A 15,183-nucleotide genomic window follows, 5' to 3' on the forward strand; every position below is an offset into this window, starting at 1 on the left:
GGCAACGCAAGGCTTGGGAAGGCAGCACCTCTTCTCCAAAGGGAAAACCAACCCCAAGGGCTCCACACAACTTAAAATGTCACCAACACCAGCTGCAGCAACAGGGAATAAACGCATCAAGCGTCCATTCATCACAACAACATGCGCCGCAGTGAGTCACGCACGCTAAAAAGGTGGGAAAAGGGAAAAAGGAGCAAACCTTAAGCGCAGAAGCAGGTTGCTCCGACTACACAGCTTTATCCTCTGTGGAGCTGCTGGTGAAGAGACCCACGTGCTGGAGATGCAAAGCTAAGGAGGCCACGAGATGCTGCTCCAGGGATGGGGCTCCCAACCCCCCAGCCTGGGTTGGAAAAAACATCCCGCTGGAAAACCAAACCCTGTGGCCCCAGCCAAGCTTCTGACAAAGAAAGGTTGGGGTAATCCCCGATTTCAGTACAGGATAGGGAATGATGCAACTGAGAGCAGCCCTGAGGAGAAGGACGTGAGGTGCTGGGGGATGAGACACTCAACACGAGCCAACGATGTGCACTCACAACCCAGAAACCAACCGTGTCCTGGACTGCATCCAAAGCAGCGTGGCCAGCAGGGAGGGAGGGGATTCTGCCCCTCTATTCCTCTCTTGTGAGACCCCACCTGGCGTACTGTGTTCAGTTCTGGAATCCTCAACATAAGGAGATGGAGCTGTTGGAACGGGTCCAGAGGAGGCTACAAAGATGATCCAAGGGCTGGAGAACCTCCCATACAAAGACAGGCTGAGATAGTTGGGCTTGTTCAGCCTGGAGAAGAGAAGGTTCCAAGGAGACCTTATAGTGACCTTCCAGTACCTGAAGGAGCTACAAAAAAGCTGGAGAGGGACTGTTCACAAAGGCCTGTGGGGATAGGATGAGGGGGAAGAGGTATAAACTGGTGAGGGGCAGATTTAGATTAGACATAAGCAAGAATTTCTTCATCATGAGAGTGGTGAGGCCCTGTCCCAGTTTGCCCAGGGAAGTTGTTGCTGCCCCATCCCTGGAGGTGTTCAAGGCCAGGTTGGATGTGGCCTTGGGCAGCCTGATCCAGTGGGAGGTGTCCCTGCCCGTGGCAGGGGGGTTGGAACTGGATGATCTTTGAGGTCCCTTCCAACCCTAATTATTCTACGATTCTGTTTGCACACCTTGGTACGGTTGGACTCCATCTCAAAGGCATTCTTCAAAAAAAGTCTATGATTCGCTGAGCACAGGCTCCAACAAGCCCCGGGGCAGGAAAAGAGGAGGCACGAAAGGTTTAAAAGCCATTTTCACTCGACAGACCAGAGGCAGAAGGGATGTGAGGTCTTTTTTGGACTCTGATTATCAGGAAGCCCCTTACACAAGCCAGGCAGAGGCAGTATCCCATGCCACCACGTCTGTGATGGAGCAGCATTCAGGGCAAGAGGCAAGACGATACCAGAGCCGGCGGCGTTCCTGGGAGCAAGAAGCTCATTTTCCCTTCATGTTGGCACCTACATAAGCGTGTCTGCAAGCTGGTTAAATGACATAGGCAGAATAACCCAGCCTGGACTGCGCTGGCAGCAGCCACAGCATGGACACGTTCTCCACCCCAACAGATGTTCTCCCTCTGGTGACAACACAACCCCTTGGAGGGCAAGAGGAGTGGAGAGCAGAGCCCACTGTGCCTTTGTGGTCACCAGAGAGGAAGGGCTGGCATGAAACACTCTGCTGAGCTCTGCAGGGAAGGAAGGAATCACCTTGGAAGGATGAACCGAGGTGGAGAGGCTCCTAAAGGATAGCGTGAGTGCTGGCTGAACTCAGCACATGGAACAGCACCAACTCCACCCACATCTAGAGCTTTGTACCAACAGGTTCAAGGCGTTTCCTGAGCTGGCTGTGGGTTTTCCGCAGCCGGAGGCACTCAAGGCTTTGGGGATTAGTGTGAAACAGAGGAAGAAGTCCGAATCTGCACCTTTTGGGGTTTTAAGATGAGGGTGGTGAGAACCTGGTCCAGGTTGCCAAGAGAAGTCATGGCTGCCCCATCCCTGGAGGTGTTCCAGGCCAGGTTGGATGGGGCTTTAAGCAACCTGATCCAGTGGGAGGTGTCCCTGCCCATGGCAGGGGGGTGGAACTGGATGGGCTTTGAGGTCCCTTCCAACCCAAACCAGTCCTTGATCCTAAGATGATGGAGGGTGATGGATTGATGTTCTCAGCCACCGACAGCCACAACCCAACGTGCCACACTCGCAAAGTTTGGACCAAATCACTCCAATCTCTTTTAAAAGCCAACAAAAGCAGAGTTTTGCTGGAGCTGAACAGAGCAAGGGCCTTAAACCTCTGGCAGCTGGGTTAAAATGGGGTTAACTGGGCAGGCAGGAGCAAAATTAAGCCCTGCTACCATTTCATAGGCACCACCACCCCACGGCAGCACCTTGGTGCTCTCCCCTGGGCTCCCACCTAAGGGCAAACACTAGCCCAGGAGAAGCTGGCCACGAAGGACCATATCTCAAAGCCTGGCTGCTCCTGCCTAGCCTGGCCTCCAGCAGCGCTCAGAGCATCTCGACCTGATTTTTGGCAGGACTAAGGCTCTCCTCCGCCTGCTTGGGCGGCGTTTCGACACAGCAGGGCGTTTCCTGGCTCAGTTGAGACACAATAACCCCTCAAAGCTGCCTTTCCAGCCCCAAAGCAAGGATTTCATCACAACTCTGGGTGTCCAAGGAGATTGCTGCTGCTCTCAGCCACCACAAAGACCTTTGCCAGCCTTGCCGGGCACCTCTGATCACAGCCCCTGGGGAAAAGGGCTTTGTTTGCCCTCAGATTAAAACTTTCCATCCCAAAACTATCACGGAACAGCTATTTCCTCTCTGTCCTGCTGCAAGGTCTCTTCCTCTCCTAGGCTTAAGCACAGAGGACGCAGCTGCAGTGATTTGGCCTCGGCTCATGCCTGATAGGGAACAGAAAAATGAGCTTCAACCTTGGGTGTGAGAATCTCCCCCAGGAGACGTAGGCAGAAGCCAAGGTCATGGTGGGAAGGGCAACCAGCACAAATCACCCCATCCAAGAGATGCCACCGCCAAGAGCCCACAGGCCACAGTGCCTGCTCTGCTGCTAATGATCTCCCCTGATTTTAATTTAACGAGGGATGGCAATGGCCACAGGAATGCCATTGGATCATGGAATGGGTTAGGTTGGAAGGAACCTCAAAGCCCATCCAGTTCCAACCACTCTGCCATGGGCAGGGACACCTCCCACTGGAACAGACTGCTCAAAGCCCCATCCAACCTGGCCTTCAACACCTCCAGGGATGGGACAATCATGACTTCTCTGGGCAACCTGGGCTGGGGCTTCCCCACCCTCACAGGAAAACATTTCTCCCTAAGATCTCATCTCAATCTCCCCTTTCAGCTTCAAATCATTCCCCCTCATCCCATCCCTGCACTCCCTGATCAAGAGCCCCTTGCCAGCTTTCCTGGATCCCCTTTGGGTACTGGAAGCTGCTCTAAGGTCTCCTTGGAGCCTTCTCTCCTTCAGGCTGAAGAACCCCAACTCTTTCAGCCCAGCCTCATAGCAGAGGTGCTCCAGCCCTCAGATCATCTCCATGGCCTCCTCTGGACTCTCTCCAACAGCTCCATGTCCTTCCTGTGCTCCAGATCTGAATGCTGTGGGCTCACAATGGTCCAGAGGGCTTGGTGGTGGAGATGGAAGTGGGTCCGTGCCTGGAGGAAACACGAGGATGGTGCCACAGAAAGCAGGTTACCCATCCGCTCTCACCACAGCAAGGAGGGAATGCAACGGGTACAACTAGCAAGCAGAAGGGAGAAGAGCCTGGCATGGGGAAGGGCCAACAGACAATGGGAGCTCTGGCAGGGATTCAGAGACCATCCCTTGGCCCTGAAGGGGCTTCTCACCCCTCCAAGGTCCCAACACTGCTTTGCAGATGGGCAGCACACATCACTGGGCAATAATGTGACCTACAGGGCTTCTCAGTCACATTAGGGTCAAGGCAAATTCAGAGCCACCTCCATCTCAGGTCATTACTTCCCTGAGCCATGCTGCTTCTCCTTCCATGCAGGCAGTGACAGGGCCACCGAGCTCCTTCTCCAACCGGCTCTGCCAAACCTCTTGGCCTGACCCCATGACACCTTCCCACTGACCCAAGTCCTTAGAGCCTTGCTCCAGAACTGAGCTCCATCAGGACACAGGGAAGTCTCAAGGACTTCAGCCAGAAGAGCTTCACACCCAGAGGAAAGGAGTTGTACCCCGAGGAGTTTCTTTGTTGATGGAGAGCATCTCCTCTAGACATTAGGAAGAATTCCTTTACAATGAGGGTGGCGATGCCCTGGCCCAAGTTGTGCAGAGAAGTCATGGATGCCCCATCCCTGGAGGTGTTCAAGGCCACGTTGGAAAGGGCTTTGAGCAACCTGGTCCAGTGAGAGGTGTCCCTGCCCATGGCAGGGGGGTGGAACTGGATGAGCTTCGATGTTCTTTCCAACCCAAACCATTCCATGATACTATTTATGATCTCGTTCCTGCTGCGAGGGCAGAGATGTTGCAGCTCCTTCTGCGTGACCAGCCCTGGCCTCTCCGCAGCTGGGGAGGCACAGGAACAAGTAAAGGGAACTGTGGCAGCAAGAGCTTTGGGGAAGTTGGAGCTGGGCTAATTATGCACCAAGAACAAACCCACAAGGCAACAAGACAAGTTCCTTGTCACGGAGACACCAAAGTCCACTCACTACTGCTGCTCCGCGTCCAAGCCAGCAACCAGCAAGCAACTGCAAGTCACTGCAGGAGAACACCAGAGCCAGGAATTACAACTCCTGGGCTACACTTACTGTCCCTTATGCACAGGATCCCAAAGCCTGAATTCTGCTCTCCAAAGACTGAGCTTTAGCAACCCAATGTGGTCCCAGCAAGAAGAGCTTTGCCCTGGAAGGCCAACAGCTTTAACTTTTCCCCTTTGCCATGGGGTTGTGAGGTCTTAGGGGAAGAAAGCAAATGAAAATGGTATTTTAAAGGCAGAGAGGCAGGGAAGGACAAGTGGAGGTTTCTTTGCCCAGCCTGGAAAACTCCAGGTGCCCATCAGCCCTCCCCACCATCAGCCTCGCAGCTCACAGAGGAAAATCAAAGCCCTTTTGGGACTCCAAGGTCCAAACCCACAGGTGTTACCATACTCCTCTTGTCCTCCCAACACTGAGCCCCTGCCATACCACCCACCCACTGGACCACACTGGCCAAGAGGAATCACAGAATCATTAAAGTTGGAAAAGACCTCCAGGCTCATCCAGTCCAACCATCACCCCAACATCACCGTGCCTACTAAACATGTCCCAAAGTGCCACATCTACATGTTTTCTGAACCCCACCAGGGATGGTGACTCCACCACTTCCCTGGGCAGCCTCTTCCAATGCATTACCACTCTTCCAATAAAGACATTTTCCCATATCAAACCTGAACCTTCCCTGATGCAACTCGAGGCCATTTCCTCTTGTCCTATCACTTGTTACTTGGGAGAAAACACAGCCTGACAGGTGTCGGATGGAACCTGCCCTCTCAGAGGCATTCCCACCCTGCCCAGATACTCTGCTGACAGGGGTGGATGTGGAGCTAACATTCCCCGGCTCACTGCCATACAACAAGGAAGGCAGGATAAGCCCTCGCAATGGATTGCAATCACATTTCCTGGATGCCAGGAAGCAGAAGCGATAGAAAAAAAAAACCCTCTTCTGCTGGGCTGAGCCCTTGTTTCATAGAATCATAGAATGGGTTGGCCTGGAAGAGAAATTAAAGCCCATCCAGTTCCAACCCCCTGCTATGGGCAGGGACACCTCCCACTGGATCAGGCTGCTCAAAGCCCCATCCAACCTGGCCTTGAACACCTCCAGGGATGGGGCAGCCACAACTGCTCTGGGCAACCTGGGCCAGGCCCTCACCACTCTCCTAGTGAAGAATTTCTTCCTAATGCCCAATCTAAATCTTCCCCCTTCCAAGTTAAAGCCATTCCCCCTCATCCTATCACTCCAGGCTCATGGAAAAAGTCTCTCCCCAGTGTTCCTGGAGCCCCTTTCAGTACTGGAAGCTGCTTTAAGTCTCCCTGGAGCCTTTTCTCCAGGCTGAACAACCCCAACTCTCTCAGCCTGTCCTCAGAGCAGAGATGCTCCAGCCCTCACACCACCATCGTGACCTTCTCCAGGTCTGTTCCAACAGTTCCATCTCCTTCTTATGTTGGGGATTCCAGAACTGCACACAGGAGTCCAGGTGGGCTCTCACGAGAGAGGAGTAGAGGTAGAGAGGAACTGATTGCTCAAACAACCACATCTCCCTGCCTGCCTGTGCCACTCCAGGACCTACTGGCAGACCACCACAGTCGGACACAGCGATGGTCACCACGCTACTTCATTGCATGGTCTCATCCTGCCAACAGCCTCGGGCTTCAGACTCCCAAAAACTGAGGCAGAACGAAGCTGCAGGGCCAGGTCATGGGAGGGAAAAGTGAGGACCAGGAGCATCCTGGCCAGGACACGGTGGAGGGATTTTCTGATATGGAAAAGAGATGCACATGAGGATCAGCAGTAAAAGGTATGGGTTAAAAATAAAAGCTCTACACAGCTCAAGAAGGAAGGGAGAAATGATCATAGAATCATAACATCACTAGGTTGGGAAAGACTTTTGAGATTATTGAGTCCAACCATAAATGATGCTCAGCACCATGCTTTGCTCGCCAACCCTTGGAGCTGGCCGAGTGCGGGACAAGCCTTGGATGCCCAAAAATGCCAAATTGAAGAGTTGATTTTGTCCCAGGCAAAAGGACCGAAAGATTCAGCTGAACAAGGCAGCTCATAAACACCCCCGGGCGCCAGCTGACGGAGTAGAGTCCAAGTTTGACAAGCATTTTCCAGCAAGTCTAAAAATCATCGCTGACGAAGTTTCCGTGCAACAAAAAACAGCAGGAAAATGAGAGCAAGGTCAACACGCTGACAATCGAGGGCTTTACTCAAGCAGGGTCTCATTCCAATTGGCACCAGTCATATACCCAGGAGCGAGGAACGCAGATGGAATCATGGAATCATGGAATGGTTTGGATTGGAAGGGACATCAACGCCCATCCAGTTCCAAACCCCCTGCTATGGGCAGGGACACCTCCCACTGGACCAGATGCTCAAAAAGCCCCATCCAACCTGGCCTTGAACACCTCCAGGGATGGGGCAGCCACAACCTCTCTGGGCAACCTGTTCCAGGGCCTCATCACTCTGTGGTGAAGAAATTCTTCCTTATGTCTAGCCTAAATCTGCCCCTCTCCAGTTTATCCCCGTTCCCCCTCATCCTATCACTTCAAGCCTTTGTGAACAGTCCCTCTCCAGCTTTCTTGTAGCCCCTTTCAGGTACTGGAAGGTCACTATAAGACGGGCCCTCAAGGATGGGGCAGCCACAACTGCTCTGGGCAACCTGGGCCAGGGCCTCCCCACCCTCATCACAAAGAATTTCTTCCTAACGTCTCATCTAAATCTTCCCCTTTCCAATTTAAAGCCATTCCCCTTCATCCTATCACTCCAGGCGGCTGAAAAAAAACCCTTCCCAGCTTTCCTGGAGCCCCTTCAGGCACTGGAAGCTGCTGCGAGGTCTCCCTGGAGCCTTCTCGAGGCTGAACAACCTCAACTCTCTCAGCCTGTCCTCAGAGCAGAGCTGCTCCAGCCCTCACATCATCTTCGTGGTCTCCTCCAGACCCGTTCCAACAGTTCCATCTCCTTTTTACCTTTGGGATTCCAGAACTGGATGCAGTATGGCAGAGCCTGACCTCTCTCAACCCTCACTCTAGGGCTCACGGTTATCTCCACCACACAGGCCTGGGTGTGCTTGTGGTGGAGTCCCGGAGAGGGGAAGCCTGCGTTTGTTTTGCTGCTTTTTAATCTGGGACTAAACGTCCTCTAAAACGGAGTTGTTTGCCATGGGGTTGAAGCACAGCAGAAGTCAGAAGCTTGGGAGGCTTGCAGAGCCAGATCCTTGGGGCTCCCCCCAACCCTTCTTCCACTCAGATGGATGAGATCCAGCACTTAGGACTCCACTCCAACAAAATGGGGTCACTTGTATCAGAAATGGGGTCACCAGCAGGTCCAGGGAGGTTATTCTCCCTCTGTACTCGGCACTGGTGAGACCGCACCTCGAATACTGTGTTCAGTTCTGGACCCCTCACCACAAGAAGGATGTTGAGGCTCTGGAGAGTGTCCAGAGAAGAGCAACGAAGCTGCTGAGGGGGCTGGAGAATAAGTCTGATGAGGAGCGGCTGAGAGAGCTGGGGTTGTTTAGCCTGGAGAAGAGGAGGCTGAGGGGAGACCTTATTGCTCTCTACAAAGACCTAAAAGGAGGTTGTGGAGAGGAGGGAGCTGGGCTCTTCTCCCAAGTGACAGGGGACAGGACAAGAGGGAATGGCCTCAAGCTCCGTCAGGGGAGGTTCAGGTTGGATATCAGAGAAAAAATTCTTCACAGAAAGAGTCATTGGGCACTGGAACAGCTGCCCAGGGAGGGGGTCGAGTCACCTTCCCTGGAGGTGTTTAAGGAACGGGTGGATGAAGTGCTTAAGGACATGGTTTAAGGGAGTGTTAGAATGGTTGGACTCGATGATCCAGTGGGTCCTTTCCAACCTGGTGATTCTGTGATTCCCCACTTCAGACCGGCCACCCACCCTCTGGACACCTTCCAGTTCGGGGGTTCAAGGGAATGGAGACACCAGGGGCACAGAGGGAGAGCTCTCCATCGCGTTTTCCACGCTCACTTCCATCTCCAGGGGCCAAGGGTGAAGATAAAGAGCCTTAAAAGCTCTTGTGATCCTCAACAGCACGAGGGGAAGTTAATTTTCCTTACACAAGCAAAGCTACAGGAAGGGAGGGAGGGAGGCAGAGAGCAAAAATCCTGAGGGTCTCCTGCCTCGCAGCCTGGAGCCCGTCCTTGGGCTGCAGCAATGGGACTGCCAGGGCCTGGAGTCCGTCTGCGTTGGACGTTGCACCCACAGGATTAACGGCCCCTGACGCCGAGACCTTTGAGATGAGGGCTCACAGGAGCGCAGCTTTCCTTGAGACACGGCTCCCACCCCAAAGCACAAAGAGAGGATGGGAAGTTATTTAGTGAAGCACTAGCCCAGGTTGCCCAGGGAAGTGGTGGCTGCCCCATCCCTGGAGGTGTCCAAAGCCAGGTTGGATGGGATTTGGAGCAGCCTGATCCAGTGGGAGGTGTCCCTGCCCATAGCAGCGGGGTTGGAACTGGTTGGGCTTGAAGGTCCCTTCCAACCTAAACCATTCTATGATTCTGTTTCACATCCTCCCATACCAAAACAACAACACGGCGGATCGGCTCGCTCTGAACTCTGCGCAGGACGCTGGTTTGAATTAAACCCAAAGAATTCCGATCCAGCTCCTCCGACGCCTCCCATTCTCCTGGCAGCACTAAGAAAAGCAAAAGAAATGCCAGAGGGAAAACACTCAGATGCTTACACCGGGCTCGTCACTTTTGCTCCATGCCCACACTCCCGTTTTAGGGCAAGGAGGAATCTCCATGGGGTCCAGAGGCAAAGAGCTGCATTTCTCCACAGGAAAAGCATTTCCAACCCCTTTCCATGCTAATCAGAGAATCACTGAGTAGGAAAAGATCTTTAAGATCATCAAGTCCAACTGTACCTGTCCACTACTAAACCAGATCCCCGGGCACCTCATCTACACGGCTTTTAAATACCTCCAGGGGTGGGGACTCCACCACCTCCCTGAGCAGCCTCTGCCAGGGCCTCAGAACCCTTGCCATGAAGACATCTTTCCTGATGTCCAATCTGAACCTGCCCTGGTGCAACTTAAGGCCATTCCCTCTCATCCTATCACTTCTCAGTTGGGAGAAGAGACCAACATCCACCTCGCTACAACCTCCTTTCAGGCAGTTGTAGACAATGATGAGGTCTCCCCTCAGCCTCCTTTTCTTCAGGATAAACAACCCCAGGTCCCTCAGCCGCCTCTCATAACCCTTGTTCTCCAGCCCCTTCCCCAGCTCTGTTCCCTTCTCTGGTTGCACTCCAGCCCCTCAATGTCCTTCTTGGAGTGAGGAGCCCAAACCTGAACCCAGGATTTGAGGTGTGGCCTCACCAGTGCTGAGGCCAGGGGCCACAATCCCTTCTCTGCTCCTGCTGGCCACGTTGTGCCTGATCCAAGCCAAGATGCCATTGGCCTTCTTGGCCACCTGGGCCACTGCTGGCTCATGTTCAGCCACTGTCGACCAACACTGCAGGTCCCCCTCCTCCAGGAAGCCTTCCAGCCACTCTTCCCCAAGCTTGGAGCTGCACGGGGTTGTTGTGTCCCAAGTGCAGGACCTGCCCCTTGGTCTTGTTGAACCTCTTTTTTGAAGCACCTGCCCAGCCCTGGTGCTCCCTCCACTACCTCCCCAGCCGTACTCAGAGCAGGACGGTGAGGAAGGCTCCTCTCCAAGCCTGCAGCTTCAGGCAGTGAGCCAAGTGAATTCCTCAGGTCCTGGGAGCGCGGTCCAGCAAGCAGCGCGGACGCTCCCGGAGGAGCACTGAGAGGTCTGCATGGAGCAAAGCTCAAAAAGCTTCTTCCCTACAGGAATTTCATCCACATTCTTGGATTTCTTTGCCTGGCAAAGGCTTGAAAACACTGATTATTGTTTTAAATCCTTCTTGGGGAAGAAGGAAGAGCAGTGAATCCCTCACCAGCAGGGATTTGTGCTGGAGGTGACCCATGGATGAGATTCGGTCCCTGGAATTGGGGTCCCTCCTGCAAAAGCACAGTGACAAACCAGCTCCCACCAAAGGCCAGGTTGGATGGGGCTTTGAGGAACCTGATCCAGTGGGAGGTGTCCCTGCCCATGGCTGAGGGGTTGGAACTGGATGGGCTTTGAGGTCCCGTCCAACCCAAACCACTCTGTGATTTGATGATGGCCCCACCAAAGCCACCAAAGGACAAACCACCCCAGGCATCTCTGCCACGGCTTCCCAGGAGGGACAGACCCTGCAGGGACTTTCCTGTGATGTGGAGGGATCTCGTGGCACCTTGACCCCCAGGACCTCCTGCTCAGGGGGAAGAAGGATCCTGTGATGCCTTCTCCTGCACAACACCCTTCCAGGGGGACAGAAGGACCCCATCCTCCACAAGCCCGTTCCTGGAGGACACATGGTATCCTATCTCCTGTGATATCCTTCCTGGAGCATCCATAAGCCTTGTGATAGCCTGGATCCTGCAACACCCTTCCAGGGCCATACATGGATCCTGTGCCGCCCTTCCCATGGCACCCATGGCCCTGCGATGTCCTTCTTGGAGCAGGCACAGTCCCTGTGATGGTGGAGGACCTCCTGCAAAGCCCTTCCTGGGGCACGTATGGTCCTCACAATTCCCTGTCCACAGAGACACTCTTCTTAGGATATGCGGGGATCCCTGTGACACCCTATCTCCTGTAAAGCCCTTTCCTCAGGCACACACGGACCTCACCATACCCTACCTCCTGCAAAGACATTCCGGGAGAACACATGGATACCATGACACCCATCCCAAGGCACACAGGGACCCCAGGGACCCCACAATGTCCATCGCAAGACACGCAAGGACCCATGATTCCCATCCCAGGGAACGGAGGGACCTGTGATGTCCATCCTGGGTCACACACAGACCCAGAACACCCATCCCAGGGAACAAAGAGACCACATGATGCCCATCCTTGGGCTCACAGGGATCCCATGACACCCATCCCAAGGAACACAGGAACCCACCATGCGCATCGCAGGGACCCCATGCTACCCACTCTAGGGACCCATGATGTCCATCCTGGGGCTCAGAGGGACCCATGACACCCATCCCAAGGCACACAGAAACCACGACATCCATCCAAGAGACCTCATGATGCCCATTCCAGGCATCCCACGAAGCCCATCCCAGGTCACGCATGGACCCCATGACACTCATCCCAAGGCACGCAGGATCCAGGGATCACACCACATCACAGGGACCCATGATGCCCATCCCAAAGCTTACATGGACTCATGGTGCCCATCCCAAGGCACAAAGGGATCCCTGATGCCCATCCAGGGACCCATGATGCCCATCCCAAGGCACATAGGACCCATGACACCCATCCAGGGCACAAAGGCACCCCATGACGCCCACCCCAGTGCTCCATGATGCCCACCCCAAGTGCCCCACAGTGCCCCATAAAATGCATCCCAGTGCTCCCAGCGCCCCTTAACACCCACCTCAGTGCTCCCAGTGTTCCACGACATGCAATCCCAGTGCTCCCAGTGCCCCCCAGTGCTCCATGACATGCACCCTAGTACTTCCAGTGCCCCATGACAGCCACCCCAGTGCTCCCAGTGCCCCACAGTGCCCCATAACACCCATCCCAGTGTTCCCAATGCCCCACGACATGCATCCCAGTGCTCCCAGCACCCCATGATGACCACCCCAGCGCTCCCAGTGCCTCATGACAGGAAACTCAGTGCTTCCAGCACCCCACGACATGCATCCCAGTGTTCCCTGTGCCTCCCAGTGCCCCATAACATGCATCCCAGTGCTCCCAGCACCCCATGATGACCATCCCAGTGCTCCCAGTGCCTCATGACAGGAAACTCAGTGCTTCCAGCACCCCACGACATACATCCCAGCGTTCCCTGTGCCCCCCAGTGCCCCATAACATGCATCCCAGTGCTCCCAGCACCCCTTGACGTCCACCCCAGTGCTCCCAGTGTTCCATGACATCCACCTCAGTGCTCCCAGTGTTCCATGACATCCACCTCAGTGCTCCCAGTGTTCCATGATGACCATCCCAGTGCTCCCAGTGCCTCACAACAGGCATCTCAGTGCTCCCTGTGCCCTCCAGTGCCCCATAACTTGCATCCCAGTGCTCCCAGTGCCCCATGACGTGCATCCCAGTGCTCCCAGCGACCCATGACATCTACCTCAGTGCTCCCAGTGTTCCATGACATGCATTCCAGTGCTCCCAGCACCCCATGATGACCATCCCAGTGCTCCCAGCGACCCATGACATCTACCTCAGTGCTCCCAGTGTTCCATGACATGCATTCCAGTGCTCCCAGCACCCCATGATGACCATCCCAGTGCTCCCAGCTCCCCACAACATGCATCCCAGTGCCCCCCAGTGCTCCATGACACGCAGCCCTGTGCCTCGCAGCGCCCCATGACGACCCCCCCAGCGCTCCCAGTGCTCCATGAGGCCCATCCCAGTGCTCCCAGCGCCCCCCCCCCCCCCCGGCACTCACCGCTCCTGGGGCGCCCGTCCCTGCTGCAGCGCGGGCTCCAGGGCCACCCTCGCCTGCCCCAGGAACCGGTCCATGCCCACCAGGGCTCGGTGCATGACGGTGAGCAGCAGCCCCGGGGCGGCGCCGGGCTCGGGGGGCAGCTCGAAGGCGCATTCCTCCCTCCATTCCGGGTCACCCGCGCTCTTCTCGGCCACCGAGGTGCTGTACTTCTCGCGGCCCAGCTGGATGACGGTGTAAGCGTCGCTGGTGCCCGGTTTCCCACCTCCCTTGCAGCGCAGCCCCCGGGCCCGCACCACCGTCACCTGGACGTGCGTGGGCAGCCAGGGCGGGGAGCCCTCGGCGGGGAGGGGGCCGGCCCGCACCAGCGCCATGGAGGGGGAGAAAGGGGAACCGGAGCCCAACGGGCCGAACCGGGCCCCGCTCCGCAGCCGCAACCCCGGCGCAGAGAGAGCGAGCGGCGGCTCCGCCCCGCGCCGCGCCGGGACCGGGACACGCCCCCGCGCCGGACACGCCCCCTCGGGCAAACCACGCCCCTTGAGACAGGCCACGCCCCTCTGACTGATCTATGACTCACAGACTACGCCCCCTTGGTCAGGACACGCCCCCTAGGCTGGGCCACGCCCCCAGTACAAGACAGCGTCGAGTAGACCACACCCTCCGTATAGGCCACGCCCCTCAAACAAGCCAATGTCGTGCAAACCACGCCCCTGTGACAAGCTATGCCCCCTCGGACAAACCACGCCCCTTTGTCAGGCCACGCCCCTTGGACAGGTTAATGTTATGCAGATCACGCCTCCTTTGTCAGGCCACGCCCCCTCAGAGAGGTCAAAACCACAGAGACCGTGCCCCCTTTGTTAGGCTACGCCCCTATGACAAGCCAACGCCACACAGACCACGCCCTCTGGGCAGGCCACGCCCTCTCAGACGTGCCAATGTGGCGCAAGTCACGCCCCTGTGACAAGCCACGCCCCCTCATGCAAGGCAGCACCGGACAAGACACGCCCCCTAGGACAAGCAAATGTCGCACAAGTGATGCCCCCTCGGACAAAGCCGTGCCCCCCGGACAAGCCACGCCCACTCGGACAAGCCACGCCCCTTGCCCAAGTCGCCGCGCACAAGAGTGCCACACCTGTAGCTCAAGCCACGCCCCCCCACGAGCCACTCTCGAGTAAGCCATGCCCGCTCACCCAAGCCATGGCCCCTCGAATGAGCCATCCTCGCCCAAGCCACGCCCTCGGGCAGCCACGCCTATTCCACGCTTGTCAATGCACAAGCCACGCACCCCGAGGAAGCCACGCCCCCTGCACAAGGCACCTAGGCTCAAGCCACACCCCTCGAACAAGCCACGCCCCCTCCAGCAAGCCATCCCTTACGAGCCACGCCCATTCACACAAGCCACGCCCATGTACAGGCCACACTGCTTCACACAAGCCACACCCCTCCCCACGAGTCGTCCCGCGCAAGCCCCGCCCACTTCCCCGAAGCCGCGCCTCTGTGATTAACAAGCTACGCCCTCATCAACCACGCCCACTGACACCCGCCTCGCGAGGGGAGGGGGGGAGTGTAATGGGCGCACGAAGCTGGCGTGCAAACATGAGCTCATGTGTCTGTGCGTATGCATGACCAGGTGTGTGCAAGCGTGTCCTGGTGTGTCTGTGTGTGTGCATGACCAGGTGTGTGCATGTCTTTGTGTGTCTGTGTGTGTGCAAGCATGTCTGTGCACGTACACGTGTGTTGATGTGCATACACACACGCGGAAGCGTGTGCAATGGTGACCGTGTGTGCTCATGTGTGTGCGTGTTGATGTGTGTCCCTATGTGTGCATGTTCGTGTGTGCGCATGCATCCATGCGTGTCCACGTGTGTGTCCCTGCGTGCACAAACATGAGCCCGTGTATCCATACCTGCACAAGTGTGTCTCTGTGCGTGCAAGCATGTCTGCGTGTGTCCATGCGTCTG

At 56.0% G+C, this 15,183-nt stretch overlaps 1 protein-coding gene across 4 annotated transcripts in view; it reads right to left on the reverse strand.

The window, feature by feature from the left end:
• Nucleotides 1-13,710, reverse strand: part of RAB11FIP5 (RAB11 family interacting protein 5) — a 56,132-nt gene extending 42,422 nt beyond the window's left edge. For all 4 annotated transcript variants that reach the window (XM_054065877.1, XM_054065876.1, XM_054065875.1 and 1 more), the window contains exon 1: nucleotides 13,226-13,710. In XM_054065877.1, coding sequence (XP_053921852.1) covers nucleotides 13,226-13,596 — 371 coding nt within the window. In that variant the 5' untranslated portion in view covers nucleotides 13,597-13,710. The remainder of the gene's footprint in view (nucleotides 1-13,225) is intronic.
• Nucleotides 13,711-15,183: the final 1,473 nt, after the last annotated feature.

This window comes from Cuculus canorus, chromosome 4 (genome assembly GCF_017976375.1).
Source record: "Cuculus canorus isolate bCucCan1 chromosome 4, bCucCan1.pri, whole genome shotgun sequence".
Classification (NCBI taxonomy): domain Eukaryota; kingdom Metazoa; phylum Chordata; class Aves; order Cuculiformes; family Cuculidae; genus Cuculus; species Cuculus canorus.